We start from the raw sequence: 17,953 nt of genomic DNA on the forward strand, positions 1-17,953 counted from the left end.
GACAAACCGACCTTACTAATTATAGACGATCAACTTGATGTTTAAGTAAATTTTCTTACTAGAAGTAGTAGGATACAGGTCCAAGTTGGCATAACAATTTATGATTATGACCTTTCTAGTACTACTAAGTTAGAGGGCAACTGGTAACTTCTTTAATCACAATCGCATAGTTTCAAAAAGATGTACTTGTTTATCATTTTCTCACCTTGTTTTGGACGTGTAACACGGCTAAGGTTGGAAAGAACGTTCATCAGAAGGAATTAGCATTATAGTAGCCAATAGCCATTATAGTATTGTAATGGTAGATTGTAGACAACGAAAACCAGGGTCATAATAGGCTTGTACTGCTGTAGAGTAAATGCCTTCACCGGTCACCACAGTTTACAAGCAACTTGCTTGAGCAGATCATTAAATGTTCTATTAATGTCGAATCTGATCAAACTTTTATTATTATTAGAGAGGGTACACTGAAAAGTAAAAGCTACAACTTGTATGAAATGTAAAAGAGCGTCAGAGACATTTATTTTGGAGGCCATCAGTTGGCAACTTCATGGTCCAAGAAGCAAACCAGTATATTTTTTTGCACCAAAATAACCAAATTTCTAGTTAATGGGTTATACAACCACACCAGGATGTCCTAGATTCTAGATATCCATATGCTTTGCCGTAAGACTACCTAGCTAAGACATCTGCATTACCATTACAAGTTCTTTTGAAACCCAACAAATTTAGCTAGTAGCTAGTTGCAGACTACCATACAACTTTGAGACTTCTAATAACATTAACATGACCCAGTCAGTATTTTCGTTCTATTGCAATGCTCCCGTCTCCCTTAATCCATTAAAATGACCTAAAACAAGGACAATATCCAACCTTTTTTTTTTCTTTCTGGAAATGATTAGGGGGATTCGAACTTCTGATGGTCAGGTATGAGTGCCAGCCTCTGGCCTACTCAGTTATCCAAGTTTTTTTAATCTGATTTCTTTTACCTTCCAAAAGAAGTGCATTTTTTCCAAGCAAGCTTTTTGCCTCGGCTACACTGCAGCAAGTTCCTGATGCTCCTGCAATATCCAATATGAGCCAATATACCACAAGTTTGATAGGTGCACATGCCCTTAATATTAAATTTTGTAAAATAATTATTCACCCACCTCGAAAATCCGTACCAAACACACTACTGTCTACTACTTCTAGACTAAGTTAGGTGAACTAGAACTCATTTGTCTCCTGACACAAACTAAGGTTCTCCTGAGCATAAAGCCGGATAAATTAAATCAGTATCAAATGGTAAATAAAATAACTAATCTTTACTGTCAAACTTAAGTAACCTTTAGAAGCCACCAAGTGATAAAAACTTGGAAAGGAAATTATTTCTTTTCAATTTACAAAAAGGCACTGTCGCCGCTAAACAAATCAATAGTTTATTTAGAAGGAAACAAAAGAAAAATCATGAGTCATCCTTCATCGGTTCTCGCAGGATAGCCTTAGTTTATAATTTAAGGGTCAACTGAACAAAAATTTAAATTAGTGATAATGAAATTTGGGAACTTGGAAGTACAACTAGGCAGATCACCTCGAGCTCATGAGTTGGACTAGTATTCCACTTTGGAAGTGGAAAAGAAAACAACAATGTAATTGTCAAGATAGCATGAAAAGGGGGAGCTACTGATGTGGAATTTTCCGGTTTGCTAACTCGGAATTAAATCAATTTTCAGATTATTTTATTAAAATTATCCAAATTTTCTGATTTTTTACTCTTTTGACCCCCAAACTTCCATAATAACCTAAAGAAGTATTCCAAACCATCCTTTGAGAAAATAGAGGTTATTGCCGGATAACCAAGATACAATAATCGAATTGTCTGAACTGTATATCAACTAATGTGTTTTAGCCTGAACTGTAAATATGAATCAAGCCGAATCTATACTACGAATAAATGCTAGCATAAACGCGAGTAAACATCTTTACCAACATAATTAACTAAGTTCATATTCTTACTACAGTAACTGAAGAAAAACACACGTGAAATGCACCTAAAAGATTGATGTCCAATAATTCTAAATCAAGGAGACCAGTATTAGTTGCTTAGAGGGTAAAAGGCAGGAAAAAGATGAGATTATTGTAAGATGCATGCTTTTCGTATGATGAAAAGGTCGCTTATCAAATATAAACAGAATCAACCCTCTAACTGCAGTCAAATTAAGAATAAAAATTTTATAAAAATAAATATAAAAATAAAAGAAAGAGAAGAAACTTACGCATGCTTTTGGCTCCACAATGGTGCGCCATTCTCAGTAAGATCAGTCACGAAATTGTTTATGGAATTTGGCTCAAAACTTGCTGTCTGCTTCTCCATATGTTAATACAGATATACTCTGGCAGTTTATCTGCAGTTTTTCACGCACTTCACTAAAAATTTACACAAAAAATGTAGGTGATAAGTTACTAGTTTAAGAACATTATATTATCTCCAATTCTCCACTCAATTATTATAAAGTTGACATCATGCATGACATGCAATATCCCTTTGTGAACAGTATTCTATAGTCAAGTGGAGGTAGGTCAATCCCTCCATCAGGATGCTCTAAGAGAGGGTGGATACACTGAAGGATGCTGATCACCGAAATAGATGTATATATCAAGGTACTGAACTACAAATCACTGAAACTCGGTTTTGACTCCATAAAAATTCTGCTGTCAACAAGCATCACTAGTATCCGCATAGGTGGCAAGAATACATGTATCTAGGGCTAATGAGTAACACAAAAAAGAATAACATACTCAAATTAATAGGTTGGCCAGTGCAGAACAATCAGGGTGAAGAGAGAGGGCCACCTGGAAACATAAAGGACGAATTCCAATGTTAACCTAACAATGAGAAGTACAGGATCTGTACTCAAATTCTTTAAATGCATTGCTTACCTACAGATTTTGACTTTATCGCATAACAGATTATATTAAGAGCAATATTTTAGTTAGCAGTGCAAGTTCCAATATTAGCTGTCTTCATTGTGCACCCTCCTAAGGGAACCTTTTATCAGCCTTACTAAGCACCTCAGCAATCCTTGTCATTCTAATTTAACAAAAACAAGCTAATTCAATCAAACTATAACCCTAATAGACCCTAAAGGATAACCCCAGATGAAGAAATAGATTCATCAAGCAAGGACCACATTGACAAACCAAGCAACCGAGAAACCCTCAAGGTTTGGATCCCAAAGCTTGATTCCCTTCTAAGTTTGACTGCAGTAAAATTGTAGAACACGAATTACAAAACAAGACAAAGAATTCTGGAAAGAATTGGGATCCCAATATTTGTGTTCTCTAAGTCTCCAACAAACTCACTAATTTTAGTCCAAAATCGGCTCCATCCAAGTAAGTTCCAATGGCATAACAAGAAGAGGCCTACTACTTGGGTTGTTGGACTCAAGTCTTGACCAAGACACGGTTAATCAAAAAAAACAAAACAAATACACTAGCTTAGCTAACCACTATGGAGAAAAGTTCTAAAATGAAAAATGCATGAAGAATTGTTGTAAGCACATCTTAAAGAACCTACATTTGGAATGGCTAAAGGATTTTGATGATGAAATAAAGATTTCGATACGTTCAAACAACCAAAAAGAGATCTAGGAAGATGCCTTAAAGCAACATCATGATCAGCAAGATAGATACAAGCATACAACAGTATTTAACATAGATTGGGAAGATCTCAAAAGGTTGACGAATACCGGTAATTTTAATTGATTTCTATTGATGGGTTTAGAACCTCCATCCTCTCAAATCTAGGGATTAGGTGATTGTAAACCCTTAAAAAATGTCTTATTCGTGCCTCATTGGTCTTTGGGTTAACATTGGCTCTTCTAATAGACAAAACCTGCAATGCCTTTCAAGGACACTATTGTTCTCTAAAATTCAAGGACATAAAACCGACAAGGCAGTGGGGCATATCAAGGGCAATAGAGATCTTTACATTTTTAAATAATAGAGGACGTGGGATATATGTAATCAAAGAACCAAAAAGCTGGCTTAACAACTGAAGGGAATCAGGAAGCATCGTGTGAGCTTCATTTGCTCTGGTCATGTTATGCTCAAAAAGGGACTACCCAAACTAATAATCTATTAGTAATAAAAAGTAGTCTAACCCCTTGCATAATAGCGCTAATTAATAAGAGTTCCTCCTAATATCATTGACTGTCAGTCAAAATTTATCGATAACATCCTTGAGTTCTAAAGACAGCATTACGAACTCTGAACGTCCTCAGACAAATAATGTTGCTTGAGAAGACATCATATATAATGAGGCATAGACTGTCAGTCAAAGTATCGATAACCCCGTAGCCAAATGATTCTCTATCAAAACAACCGAGCTTTCTCATAGTCAACCCAAAATAATACTGAATGGGTGGATCAGTAATCTATCACCAAGGGTCAAGGGGTTAAGATTAATTTTTGCTAATTCTAAGTGGTGTATTACAAAGATGATATTTTCCTACAAGGTGTTGACAAGTTTCTAATGGGCGGGTCAGACTAAACAACAATTTCTACACTTATCTCAACTACTTACAGCTTCAAGAACAACAACTTCCTATAAAATGAAAGTTAAATTAAAATATTATATTCTCTTCCTAGTTATGTGCTCAACATCCATGTATTTAAGCAGTTTGTGTCATAGTTCATGAGATAGACACCAGAGTACTTTTTCTTCACCTCTTTTTGTCTCTTCCCTCTATTTGGATCCAACTGACTAATTGATCCTGTCAGTCTTTCTCTCAATTGCTAATAGTTCAGTTTTTTCCCCTAATCTACAAAAACCCATTTTCAGCATTGCCTTCCTTGCTTCAATAAAAGGAAGTGGTTCTTTACTAAGATTCTATCTGAACTATATAAATCACAGACTATAGAGATGTTATCAGTAAGTTTATGCATTGGTACCTTAATTCTTATCTGCATTACTCACTGGGTCTACAGATGGAGAAATCCCAAATGCAATGGAAAACTTCCTCCTGGTTCAATGGGTATCCCACTTCTTGGCGAAAGTCTTCAGTTCTTTGCACCAAATACTTCATCTGATGTTCCTCCTTTCATCAAGAAAAGAATGAAAAGGTAAGAGAGAGAAAATATTTCCCCTTTTTCTTGTTCAAAATATATGAAATTCATAAATTTGTAATGCTCACTACTTGATGCTATGTCAATTTCAGATTTGGCCCAGTTTTTAAAACTAGCTTGGTTGGGCGATCAGTCATCGTATCAACAGACCCAGAAATAAATTACTTTATTTTCCAACAAGAAGGAAAATTATTCCAGAGTTGGTATCCTGATACTTTTACGGAGATATTTGGGAAACAGAATGTAGGATCCTTACACGGGTTCATGTACAAGTACCTGAAGAATATGGTTCTGAATCTCTTTGGTCCTGAAAGTCTAAAACAAAAGCTCCTCCCTCAGGTGGCACAGGCGGCAAGAAGCAATTTGTCTTCATGGGCTAATCAGGATAGAGTAGAAGTGAAAGAAGCCACTGCAAACGTAAATTCAAAAATCCATAATTCTGAATTTGATCAGCACCTTACCAATTACAGCATTATTCCATTCATATTTTTATAGACTGTTAACAATTCTTTGGTATTTTGCAGATGATATTTGATCTAACTGCAAAGAAGCTCATCAGTTACCAATATGATCCGACCAAGTCCTCAGAAAATCTAAGAGAAAACTTTGTCGCATTTATACAGGGATTGATTTCTTTCCCTCTAGACATTCCTGGCACCGCATACCACAAATGTTTACAGGTAATGAGAAATTTCAGATTTGCATATTTTTCATATATAAATTCATGCAAGTTGTGAATTGTTGTCTTGACTATCTATGGATTTGATCAGGGTCGGAAAAAAGCAATGAAAATGTTGAAAGATTTGCTACAAGAGAGACGAACAGCACCAAAAATTAGTCATGTGGACTTCTTTGATTATGTCCTTGAAGAACTAGATAAAGAAGGAACAGTACTAACTGAAGCAATTGCGCTGGACTTAATGTTTGTCCTTCTCTTTGCAAGCTTTGAGACTACTTCCTTAGCGATAACATTAGCCATTAAGTTACTAACGGAGAACCCTGCAGTGCTGGCAGAATTAACAGTGAGTAGTACTGATATTTAAAGTGCTCAATTTAACATATTTGAGTTACATCCCAAAGTAACAGATTCTAACATGCTTCATCAAATACTATCAGGAAGAACACGAAGAAATTATCCGGAACAGAGAAAATAAGGATTCAGAACTGACATGGCAGGAATACAAATCAATGACTTTCACAGCTAAGGTGAGTTCAGTCACTAAACCCGCTAGATGTAGGATTGCTGTTCTTACAACTACCGAGATTTTAGAACTTACCAGTTCACCAAATTTTGCAGGTAATCAATGAAACAGTGAGACTGGCGAACATTGTCCCTGCAATTTTCAGAAAATCATTAAAAGATATCCAAATTAAAGGTAAGACCTACAAAGCAGTGTGCCTTCATGGCTTTAAGTTAGCAATTAAATTGGCATAGACAATTTTAGTACCATTTCAAAACCTAAAAACGCATTCAAATGAATCATTCCAGGATACACAATACCAGCAGGCTGGGCTGTTATGGTCTGCCCTACAGCAGTGCATTTGAATCCTGACAAGTACAAAGATCCCCTTGAGTTCAATCCACGGAGATGGGATGTGAGTAATATACCACATATTTTCCTATCTTTATTGCCTGGCTACCAAACTTTTGCTTACTTTCTCCAAGGTACTCATTCACATCAAATAAATTTGTCACAGGGAGTGGAATCGAATGGAGCATCAAAACATTTCATGGCTTTTGGTGGTGGTATGAGATTTTGTGTCGGAACAGACTTCACCAAAGTTCAAATGGCTGTCTTTCTTCATTGCTTGGTTACAAAATACAGGTAATTTAACATTCTATGGATGTGTGTGTGTGTTCATGTCACAGAGACAGAGAGAGAGACGAAACTGAATTTGATGTGTGAATTTTCAGGTGGACAGCAATCAGAGGGGGGAATATTGTTCGGACCCCTGGTTTAGCATTTCCAAATGGTTTGCACATTAAGATTTCAGAGAAGGATAACTGAAAGCAGACCATAAAAAATATAAATACTGATCCAAGAACACAAAACGCTCACATGGCATGTATTACTAAAAGCCTAAATGTTCCAACTAACAGTCTCTTGACAAAATACCCAAGCTGTAAAAATATGAAGAGTCAACAATACCTTGCACGAAAGTAGAAGAAGAAACATAAGCAAGCAATTCCTGTTAAATCTTCTCAACTCAACCTCGCCTTGAGGATGTCGTCCACTCCATACGAAGTTTTGTTCTCTGATTTTCGCGTCCAAAAGTTCCATCTGAACTTACAATCTTGGCAAAATAATTAAAGCCAGGAAATGTAACACACTTAGCGCATTATAATTCAAATATATAAAATTACTGTAAATGTTCAAAAACCAATCTTTGTGAATTATTACTGTATTTCCAATTTACAATGAGAATCAGAATTAATAAAGAGCCCTTTAAATGACAGACTATAGAGCACCACTAGTAACCCATTAGGTTTTCCTGTTCTTCCTTCAGATAGGATGTGGCTCTCCTCTTACGGCCTTCATGCTTAAATTTTTGTTTATGGGGATGGTAAAGCTGATTGTCATGCTTAGATAGATAATGGTCCGGTTCTGCTTCGGGGTGCGCATGATGGTGACTGCTTCTTCGCTTATTATGTGTGCGATGACCATACTGCTTTCCTTCATGCCTACGATGTTTATGGTGTTTATGGGAACGGGCAACCTCTGTTGTATGCCTTGCATCAAAGCCATTTCCTTCATATTCAGCTTTAAAGTGATCATCCCACCAGTCATACAAAGGATCAAAGAAACCCTTTTGATGCAAAAGCCAAAGGAGGACCATCACTGTTACTCCCATTATAGTAAAATATTTGTTATTTAGTTCATCGAAAACCACCTGACTCTTATCAGTACCAGAACATTCTAAAAGAATTACCTGTTGGAACGATTGACAGAAGTAAGCCAAACAGCACCACCCAGCTCATGCATATGTATTGAATGTGGCAGCTAAAGTCAAAGAAACCTGAGCATTTACTTCTGAGCATCAGAAGAGACGATATTAATAGTCAGCAAAATTGGCACCTAAAGATATACAGCAATCATCGCAGTGTAGAGGAAATATGATGAAAAGAGTCGGATCAATTTCCAGTTCAAGTCTAACATTATAGAGATCAAGCAATAAGAGCAATAGCTTCTAAAAACCAAATCATGTCAACCAACATTATGTAAATTCAAAACAAATTACAAAGCTCAACATATATACATTTTGTAGGAAAAATAGAAATAAAACTAGTAAATCATTTTAAATAGCATACCTGCAAGTTTTTCCAGAAATGAAATCTATAACCCCATCACCTAAATTCTTCCATATGCTTCCAATAGATTTAAAAAATCCTTTTACACTACTCTTAGGTGGTACAAAAGGAGTCTGTAATATGTCAAAGAAAACACTTACCAATCAAAATGAGAAGAAATACTCTCCAGATTATTTTAGTTTACATGAAAAATGCAAAGGTTAAAGAAAATTTCCAAGCTTAGAGTCATACCTGAGACCCGTTGTCAAGAATAGTAGCTGTGGTGGTGAACTGGCACTCTGCTCTATCAACCTCATTAAAATCAGAGTCCTTCAGTATAGCTGCACACAAGAACATGCATTTAAACCACAATATAGTTTTAATGTCCCATCTCATGTTATCATGACACAAGCCACTAATAGGTTTTCATGGCTTCATTTGACTTCTGCTACATAGTTTTACCTGCACAAACATATTTTGCGGCTTGGTCTGTTGTCGGATACAGTTTAAATGAACGAACCACAACTTCCTCCGCTTTCATAATGAAGAACTGCTCCTGAAAACATAGTATATATTTGAAGTAAGTTACTATTGGACTACAATAGTAAAAATGATAGTTGCATATCATTGAGAATAGATGTGAAGGTTGAATAACAGTGGTACCTCCATGAGCGTAACACCTTTGGAGCAGTCGAACTACAAGAAACAGTTAATCCCCGTTAGAAAATTGCTTACCTGTTTTTCCAAGACGCGGAGAGTATCTAAACACATATTTAAGCTACAAGATAGTTCCAATCAAGATTTTAGTCCAAGTGACCGAAAAGATTACACCATTTATTGGTTGGGTATGTGATCACCGTCCAAAATCAAACCATATATACATGAGAAACTGCATACTAGTTCATTTTTCTAGCATATATTAACAAGTTGGGTCAGAAACTAGAAATAAAAGGTGTCTTCTGAAAAATGATCTATTATTCCCCACTAAGTAACAGAAAAACTGAATCCAACAGTTTATGAAATTATTTACCATTGTAGACACTAGGCAATCAATGATCCAAGCTATGTGGTAGTGAGATAATTCATATTCCACCGGGAAAGTATGATGAAACATTATTTACATCAGAAAGAAACATAATAGGAGCTCGAAGGAGAATACCGTTAAGCTGTATGATGCTTCCAGTTTGCCAATGTTCTTTGTTGTGACTGTAGCGACACCAAATTGAGTAAGGGCTTCAAATGTTGGGATAGTCACACTTAAGATTTTCCCAGGACTCCTGCAGAGAAAATATTGATTGTCAAAATAAATTCCACCTAACAATCATAATAATTATGAGTGTATTACTACTTAGTGCTGACATTGTTGAAAGATGGACCAGGAAGGGTGTATCCTATAGCTGGTATGTCGTCTTAAACCATAACAGGATGAGGAATCCTTATGGACAGTCTAAATCTACTTGGTCTACTACATGTCTCTCATGCTAGTAATAAACAACTTAGCTAATGGGTGCTCCAAAGTACAAGTTCTACCAAAGGAAGAAAGATACGACGGCTGACCTCCTCATCTAGTTAACCTCATACCTTGTAAAGGGGGAAAAGGAACTACTAGACTATGCCAAAACATACACATAAAATCCAAAAGGTTAGCATTTCAATCTTTTAAAGACTCGATGCATAAGAAATCCAGCAAGAGAAAATCACAATCTTCCATAAAGTCAACTTTCCTGGATAAGGTGCAAACTGTCACAAATGAAACAGCAGTTTTTGTAATAGTATAATAAAATCCATAAATGTTAGATACAGAAAAACCTTTGGTACACGTATTCTATATCATCAGCGCTCAGTTCTATTAAGATGTTTGTATTAAGGACTTCTGTGATCCCTATAGAAAACGAATGTGTTCCTGCGTCCTGCACAATTGCAACTAGGTATTAAGTGAACAGCACTCTGGTCAAAGAAAAAAAAGAAGCATCTTACGAAGTAATATACATACTGGATGCTGGTTTATCCTCTCAAACCTTCCTTCAATTCCATACAGAGGCAACTGACTCCTACTTATGCGGTTCCGGTCAGCCTAGTTACACAAAAGAAACAATGCATAATTTGAAAAATTGGCACCACATCATAGATAAGCAAGCATAATCACTAGGCATGTAGAAATAAGAGAAGATATAAACAGCCTAATTACATAAGAAGGCTCGCCAAACTTGAATCAGTATTAATTCCACTTTAAAATATAATTTAAACGAGTACATTTCTAGTTTCTTAACCAATTTATATGGTTACAACACTTTCAGACTAACAGCGATACATCCATTCGTAACTTTACATTTCATCTCTATAGTGAAAAGGTTAACACACAATAACAATATCAATTTCGTAAGGATGTCCTGAAAACTTTGTAGATGAAATACATCAGAAAATTTTCAGTTCACCCGAGAAAGAAAAATGCAACTCAATGGTATTTAACAAGAATATCAGGAGAACAGGAAGTAGCGATCAAACAAAACCTGAACTTCATTCTTTCATTTAAATTATACATAAGCTTTGTTTCAGTATTGAACTCATCCCCTTAAGTCACTTAAGGAGTTAATCATAGAATCTCTTCTCATCAACAACATGAAAGAAATCAAACGCAAAAGTTTATTCAAATAATCAAACCATCACCAGATATTTAGCACAAAAGAAATGAACAATGACATAGAACTACCATGATCAGCAATCAGTGATTATAATGCTGAAACCAGCAGTATTTTTCTCCACCTCCATATCCATCATCATCTTCTTCACTTCTACTGTGAATCCACCATAACAAATTGGAAAGTGAATTCCCATCATCATGTCCTGTTAAGCTTCTTATCTTCCCCAAAGCACTTTCCTTATCATACAATCCTTCCAATGCATATGTAAATCCTTTCCAGCCTTCTCCGACACCTTCTCTCGACAGTGCAGGCAGAGTCCATTTTACCAATTCTCTTGCAAAACCTAAATCGGAAAACAAAATCTCAGTAATTGGCAACAATGGAAGCAACTGAATTCCCAATCTACATTCTCTCCATTCAGGTGGAGCGAACCAAAGTCCACTGTCTCTCTTATTAGCCCATAAAACACCCACAACTCTATTTTCTTTACTAAATTCATCTTCATAAATTCCTTCTCCTTCTTTTACATGCCACCATGTTTGTGCTGCTTGCATCTCCAACGCAGCTAAGGTCGAACCAGTAGCTACTAGATGAGTATCACCGTAGCTTAAACCCATCAATGCGGCTGAATAATAGGCATTAACAGCTTCGCTAGTACTTTCTTGATTCCTCCCATCAGCAAATTCAGTTAATCCTCCTGCCCATGAATGCAGCTTCCACAGATCAAAATTCCTTAGCCTAGGGTAATTCGAATTTGCTTTTCTACCCAAATTCATAAAATCTGCCATTAGAGAATAAGCTTGAGGTCTGTACTTTCTTCCCCAAGCAGGATCAAGTTTTCCAAGGACAGCAATGACATAAAGAAAGTGACCAAGATGGTAGTGGTGATCATTATAAATTCCAAACCCGAAATCTCCCCCAGAGTCAACTGAACCTAGCTTGGTTATAATCCCACCCCATTTTGAATCAAACAAGAATCCATTTCCATTAAAATTCCCATCTAACCAAGGTTCAGTTGATTGTTTTAAAAACTTAACAATCTCAGGAATTACATCCGGGAAACAAACTTCTTCAGCAATCAATGCTAATCTAGCAGCTCTTGCAATTGCTTTCCCATAAAAGTAAGATGAATTGGTAGCTATAGGAGTAGAACTCAAACCTTTAACATCATTGATTAAGGCAGAAACGATTTCAGGGAAAGACTCTTCCTTAACACCTCTAATTGAATGCCAAGTTACAGAAATTGGATGGGTTTTCAAAACCCACTTACTACCAACAACTCCTACAAGATCACCATCCATACTTTTGTACTTCAAATCATTCAAAACAGTAACACTACAATCATCAGCCGACAATAGACGCAAATGAAGAGGATGAGCAAGTAACAACACATCTCCCCAATCCCATTCTTTCTTCTCCCATTTGTATTCCAAACAAAAGGGTTTAGTAAAAACAGCATCACCAGAAACTGGGTAAGAACGACTATACCGATCAAGTGTGTTTTCGAAACTAGGGTCAGGCACAACTGCAAACCTAATTACTCCAGAGAATCCATTAGAGGTAAGAACATTACCATTTTGTGTAAGAACAATAGCAGATGATGAATAACAAACCCATGTTTGATTGTTATTGAGCTTAATTGTGTATTTATCTCTTGAACTATTCAATGAAATAGATAGAATTGCATGAATTGTTGAGATTGAAATACGAGTATTATTACTAACAGAACAAGTCAAATACGGACTTCCTCTAACAAGATAAAACCGTAAACCAGAAGGAAGATCTAATGTAACACTAAGATCACTGAAATCAGATATCACATGATCATTATTACCAGAGTTGTTCTCAGCAGCTGAGATTGTAAGATCAGGAACAAATACTTGGTAGATAAAAGCCGCAGAAATGAAACGAGATGGATAAGAGCAAGATAAAGTAGACGATGAAGATTTGATTGAATATGGATGTATGTATTCAGGTTGATCACCATTTTTCAGAGCGAAATTCTGGAAGAAAGAGTTTGTGGGAAGCGGTGAAGAGAGTAGATGAGGAGAGAAAAAACGAGATGGATCTGGAATTACAGTTGATTGAGCATTCGGAAACAAAAACGGAACGAATGGTGCTCTGTGAGGCATAGTGATTGAATCAACAGGTTCAGGAGGAGATGGAGATTCAGTAGGAGGAAGAGGTTCTTGGGGTTTTGAAGGTCTTTGGGGCTGCTTTTTAAAGGGTTTAGTGATTATAGTTGTGATTTTTCTTTTAAACTTTTTTAATACCATTATTTATAGTATATATATCTAATTAAGGAAAATAGAAATTATTGGGGGAAATTAGTTGGAGATATTGATGACGCGGTTTGGAAACGTGAGGAGTTGTTGACCATAAAAATATGAGTTTTCCTAGCAAATCATGAGAAAATGAGGTTTGAAGTAAACTTAATAATGAAGAGATGTACCCCAATTTGGGGATAAGACTAAATTGAAGTTGATTTTTCAAAATTAGATAAGATTGGATTATGTTGTAAAGAAAGTAAAAAAAATTGATTGGATTGAAAGCTGTGGCTTATGGAAATGAGAATTGTGTTTGGGGTTTGGAAGAGATATAGGAGTATATGATTTTGGATGGGAGTTGAGTGAGGGAAAGGGCAATGGAATTGAAGTGATGGGGAAGAAATGAAAGGAATCATCATTAGATCAATTTTAAGTTGCGTTTTCATTTTTAAGATTTGTATGAATACTAGTTGTGTTTGGTGTTCAATTAAATCGTATAATTTGGTTGATTAGTAGAAATAGTATCAGTAGGAAGATGGTGTTGGTTGAATAGATTGCAAGGGAAGTAGTAGGGGAATTTGGTTTTTTATAGACTTTTAGTTGAGTTTTAGTATACATGGATTTACAAGATATGTAATGTAGGGTCTGTGGATGCAAAATAGCTTGAGTGAAGGAGTTAGTATGAAAATGATTTTTCTAAGGTGTTACGAAAGAATTTGAGTACTGAGTAGTGTTTAAATGCACATTAAGAAATAACTTTTCTATTTAATTAATAATCCGAAGTTAGTTTAGAAATATATTTTTATTTTGCTAGTGACTTCTTATCGACTTCTACTTGTGATTGGCAAACAAGTTGTAAGATATTTTTAGGTGCATAATAGCATCTCTAGTAGTGTCAAAAAAAACCATGGTTGGACAACAAAATTAGACATTCTCTAACCAAAATGGGCAAACAGTATGTGCAAAAATCTGCTAACTATAAAAGCCATCACTTACCTATGAACTGAAGGCCACAACTGTATCGGCCTCCCTATGGCTCTAAAATTGTTCACTTCATCTCAGAAGAAGTCAAAAAATCAAAAGCCAACACTTGACCATCACATCACAACTACAAAATCACACATGCACATTTATCTTACCTTTCAACAAATGTTGACAAAAGTCAACGCTCATATTACTCCCTCACTCAACACCTACGATCCAAGCGAGTCAGAGTAAAATTTCAAAACCAAGGTAGGGGCGATTCATATAATTTTTTCCCACTTAATTCTCCATCACCATCAATCTCATGACTGACGTACGGTATGTTGAAAGCTTAAGAAAAACCTGGTTTTTGTTTGACTAATATCATTTCTTACTTCAATATTAGTAGAATCTAACCTTGGATGTTAATCAAAAATCTAAAAAACGAGTAGATTTTACTTCAATTTCCAACTTTTGTGTTGCATTGAAACATGTTATATCAAGTAAAACACAGTTTAACATTGCGGAATTGTATCTAAAGTTCAAAACAAGATTCCAGTTTAAAAGACTAACCTCCCAAAAGTTCCAAAGTTGATTGTGCAAGCAACTCCACAGTGGGGAACTGCAGAAGTTAGGCTGCCCATTGTAAGCTTCATAACTGACTCCAATTTTGTTGCACTCCAGACCATCTAATGTAAACCTTACTCTCTCCAGCAGCATCCACTTAGAAAAACTTGTCCCAAGGTTTTCTGGCTGTCCAGGGGCACCCTTCAAAAAAAATATGAATATTTCAGACTAACTTGAGCAAACCACAAGAGCATGTAATAATGTAGTGGGAACAACATAAGTATGGAAATTTCACTGCAAAATAAACAGAAAGTAAAGAAGGAAGGGAATGTACAGTTGTCCACTCATAGTAAGACTAATCAATTCGTTGTTCAAATATGTATACTTAATCAAGCATACCTGTCTCGGCATTACGAGATAAAAATCCTCGAATGATGGAATACTTGTGTAGCCAGCAAAATCACCAATAAGGCTAACTCTTAGAAAGTTATCACCAGATGACATTGTTCTGTTATCCGGACCAACAACCACCTCCTACAAGTGAATCCAAGGATGAACAAATTAACACTACATCATGTACCTCTTAGTGCTACTTAAAAAAGAACAAAATTTACAAACTATTATTCTTGCTTAGAAACAGTTAGACATGTATGAGTAGGCACAACATGTAGAGCCACAGAAACAAATGAATGTGAAATCGCTGGAATCAACATACTAATAGTTTAGATCCTTTTTTTACTTCAACTTGAACACTAAATCCAAGAGATCGCTGTCCGATACCGAAAACGTGAAACCTGTTGATGGCAAAAAGAGATATCAATACATCATTTTCTGATGCAATTACAAAGTAGAGTATCTGAAAAAGAAAAGGAGTGCTAATCAACAGCATCAAGTAATAATTGAAGGCAGGGATTCAAAGTAGATTCTGTCAGATGACTAAGTTGAACTGTATGGCCTGACTAAAATTTGTTGCTAGCAACGCCTGACTTGGTAAAATCCTATCACGGGATTATATAGAAAGGGAGATTGCAAAAAGAAGTCAATGCCTCTCCTGTCCTGTAGAAAGCAACTATATTTCCACCAAACACTCAATTTACAAAGAACAAATCTGTGACCAGCTACAATCAGACCAGCAGAAAGGTATGACCAGGGATAATTAATTGAGAAAAAAAAAATTGTTTTCTTGGCAGAGCACAGACCATGACCTTTTACTATTGGCAGTTTAGTTCATTTTCGCAAGCTATCACGGAAAAGCAACAATGTGAAAAGTTCATAGGCAAGAAATACCAATAGGAAATGATGTTTCTTTAGCACACGTCCCTCCCCTTTATATCCCAAATATGAACCGAATGAGAATGAAATGTCATAAAAGAAGAGGTACAAGGAATAATAACAAGGTCTGTTGTAGAATGATGGCCGCATTTTCACATTCTATACCACATGAGACTCTGGGTATAGATACTAAAAATTGTAAAAACAGTACAAGGTTAAACTGATAGCCATACCAATCACCTGGAAAACGAAGACAATGTGCAGTGTTGGCCTTCCCTTTCACCAACTTAGAAACTATCAAATCAACAACAGAATCATCAAACATAAAAGTCAAATCAAGCCAAGATCAACTAAAATCGTACTAGAAACTAATCACTTACAGATATCTCCACACGATGAAGGCACGCGTCGTTGCATCCCACAAGGGCAACATGTTGGCTTTACACAAGTAGATAAACAATGCAATATCAGTGCCAAATAGAATACATGAAGTATGTAAAAGAGATTATCACAGGTACGGCGCGCAATATTTGAATACTGCTGCAGTGGATAGAAAACACAAATACAAAAGATGCTATAGGATCGCTACAAAACAGAATCATCTAGAGGCAAAGCAGCATACACCGCTGCTTTGGCATCCACACAGCCAGTTCATTATTTTTCCCAACAGCCAGTTCATTATTTTTCCCAAATATATGATATGGCAAATATAGTGTATAAGGCGTTTTTAAACTAGCACCTCAGGGAGACACTACTCATTGATACTTAACCATTAACAGTGCTAAGAGATCTTCTTAGAAAAAACTCTTTTGGTCCTTTTATCATACACTTGTTTGACATATCATTTTCAACACCACTTACAATCACTGGAGAGATTCAAAGATAGAATAAGTGGTACCAAATATGATTCACCTAACAATTCAAGATAACTTTACCTGAGTATGCTCGATAATGTGACCAGTTTCGTCTCGTAACCTGATAAAATCATTATTACAACCCATTCAAACAATGTAAAAATGAAGAAATACATTCAAACAAACACAAATCATCAAAATAAACCTAAAAAAAAACTCATCTAACCTTTCACAAACGCCGACAACATTAGCATCAGCATCTCGCATACATTTACGCGTTTTAACGAAATACTCTTCAGGTTTATAAGGAACATCTCTTATATATGTGAGCTCGTATATCGCAAAAGCAGCAGACTTCTTAACAGTCACAACAGGTGGAATTCTCACAGTTTGCATCTTCTGAGATGAATTCTCTTCTACTTCTACTATTTCTGCAACAATCGAAGCCTCTCTACCGTTCTAATCACAAAAATTTAGGCATCCAAATGTAAATAACCACTAATTCTTAATTGAAAAATTCTCAAATAACAAATAAAAAAAACGAAAGCGAAAGCGAAATCGCTTACCGATTCACTTGGAACTGCCATATTAACAACAATCTTTCGACTACAATTCAAGTTATCACCAGATTCTGAAGTTTTCTCACATTTTTCTAGTTTCGATTTTGACAGGATTTGAACTCCGAATACATAATTTAGAATGTATAGAAGAAATAACAAGTAGAAGAAGAAGATGATGAACATCTCAGATTTCTTCTTCTTCATGTTGTTTTTCCCCACCGAAGATTTTGATTGCGGAAATCTTTCTGAGTATGAGTAGAAATGAAGAGAAATCGGTGTAGATGGTGAGGGAAATAACTGTGATTGTTTTTGGCGGTTGATATTTGGAGATTTTAAAACCGCTGAAATTTTTTAAAATTGTTGAACTGGGAAGGTATTTTTTTCCTGGAAGGACAGTACAAGATTGTTCTATGCATCATTGGTCGTGATA

The 17,953-nt window shown here is 35.9% G+C and overlaps 3 protein-coding genes and 1 long non-coding RNA gene across 6 annotated transcripts; 1 reads left to right on the forward strand and 3 right to left on the reverse strand.

The window, feature by feature from the left end:
- Positions 1–518: 518 nt before the first annotated feature.
- Positions 519–7,388, reverse strand: LOC113304411. The gene is made up of 7 exons (XR_003338186.1): positions 7,260–7,388; positions 6,387–6,443; positions 6,008–6,116; positions 5,386–5,518; positions 4,936–5,081; positions 2,259–2,409; positions 519–1,061 (listed from the first exon to the last, which is right to left on the reverse strand). It is a non-coding gene; the product is annotated as an uncharacterized LOC113304411 (long non-coding RNA).
- Positions 4,342–7,547, forward strand: LOC113304410 (cytochrome P450 87A3-like). The gene is made up of 9 exons (XM_026553514.1): positions 4,342–5,106; positions 5,202–5,526; positions 5,634–5,789; positions 5,880–6,131; positions 6,226–6,315; positions 6,407–6,485; positions 6,599–6,705; positions 6,808–6,935; positions 7,025–7,547. Exons 1-9 carry the CDS (start codon positions 4,907–4,909, stop codon positions 7,116–7,118), a joined length of 1,431 nt encoding a protein of 476 aa, XP_026409299.1. The 5' UTR covers positions 4,342–4,906; the 3' UTR covers positions 7,119–7,547.
- Positions 7,475–17,880, reverse strand: LOC113304409 (protein HAPLESS 2-like). Of its 2 annotated transcripts, none has more exons than XM_026553512.1 (17): positions 17,530–17,877; positions 17,190–17,422; positions 17,045–17,084; positions 16,490–16,547; positions 16,343–16,403; positions 15,553–15,631; positions 15,237–15,371; positions 14,844–15,038; positions 10,392–10,472; positions 10,208–10,308; positions 9,558–9,675; positions 9,062–9,094; positions 8,861–8,954; positions 8,651–8,739; positions 8,420–8,532; positions 8,041–8,141; positions 7,475–7,949 (listed from the first exon to the last, which is right to left on the reverse strand). In XM_026553512.1, the coding sequence occupies exons 1-17, from the start codon at positions 17,725–17,727 to the stop codon at positions 7,582–7,584; spliced, it is 2,097 nt and encodes a 698-aa protein (XP_026409297.1). In that variant the 5' UTR covers positions 17,728–17,877; the 3' UTR covers positions 7,475–7,581. The 2 variants fall into 2 exon arrangements, with proteins under 2 accessions (XP_026409297.1, XP_026409298.1); XM_026553513.1 differs by having other exon boundaries at positions 7,792–7,917; positions 17,530–17,880.
- LOC113304408 (probable endo-1,3(4)-beta-glucanase ARB_01444) lies at positions 10,292–13,558 on the reverse strand. Of its 2 annotated transcripts, XR_003338185.1 has the most exons (3): positions 11,109–13,558; positions 10,392–10,472; positions 10,292–10,308 (listed from the first exon to the last, which is right to left on the reverse strand). XR_003338185.1 is itself a non-coding variant. In XM_026553511.1 (1 exon), the coding sequence occupies exon 1, from the start codon at positions 13,314–13,316 to the stop codon at positions 11,121–11,123; it is 2,196 nt and encodes a 731-aa protein (XP_026409296.1). In that variant the 5' UTR covers positions 13,317–13,555; the 3' UTR covers positions 10,892–11,120. The 2 variants fall into 2 exon arrangements, 1 of the variants encoding a protein (XP_026409296.1); XM_026553511.1 differs by lacking the exons at positions 10,292–10,308; positions 10,392–10,472 and having other exon boundaries at positions 10,892–13,555.
- Positions 17,881–17,953: the final 73 nt, after the last annotated feature.

Source organism: Papaver somniferum, chromosome 8 (assembly GCF_003573695.1).
Source record: "Papaver somniferum cultivar HN1 chromosome 8, ASM357369v1, whole genome shotgun sequence".
In the NCBI taxonomy this organism is placed as follows: domain Eukaryota; kingdom Viridiplantae; phylum Streptophyta; class Magnoliopsida; order Ranunculales; family Papaveraceae; genus Papaver; species Papaver somniferum.

Excerpts from the sequence above, each read along its gene's own strand:
- LOC113304410 (XM_026553514.1), top strand. The coding sequence starts at position 4,907 with ATGTTATCAGTAAGTTTATGCATTGGTACCTTAATTCTTATCTGCATT. Across the intron at positions 6,132-6,225 it reads CAGTGCTGGCAGAATTAACA|GAAGAACACGAAGAAATTAT; the intron begins GTGAGTAGTACT and ends AAATACTATCAG. Across the intron at positions 6,936-7,024 it reads TGCTTGGTTACAAAATACAG|GTGGACAGCAATCAGAGGGG; the intron begins GTAATTTAACAT and ends GTGAATTTTCAG.
- LOC113304408 (XM_026553511.1), bottom strand. The coding sequence starts at position 13,316 with ATGGTATTAAAAAAGTTTAAAAGAAAAATCACAACTATAATCACTAAA.
- LOC113304409 (XM_026553512.1), bottom strand. The coding sequence starts at position 17,727 with ATGAAGAAGAAGAAATCTGAGATGTTCATCATCTTCTTCTTCTACTTG. Across the intron at positions 15,039-15,236 it reads ATCTCGTAATGCCGAGACAG|GGTGCCCCTGGACAGCCAGA; the intron begins GTATGCTTGATT and ends TTTTTTTTGAAG. Across the intron at positions 10,473-14,843 it reads AACTTTGGAACTTTTGGGAG|GCTGACCGGAACCGCATAAG; the intron begins GTTAGTCTTTTA and ends TTGTGTAACTAG.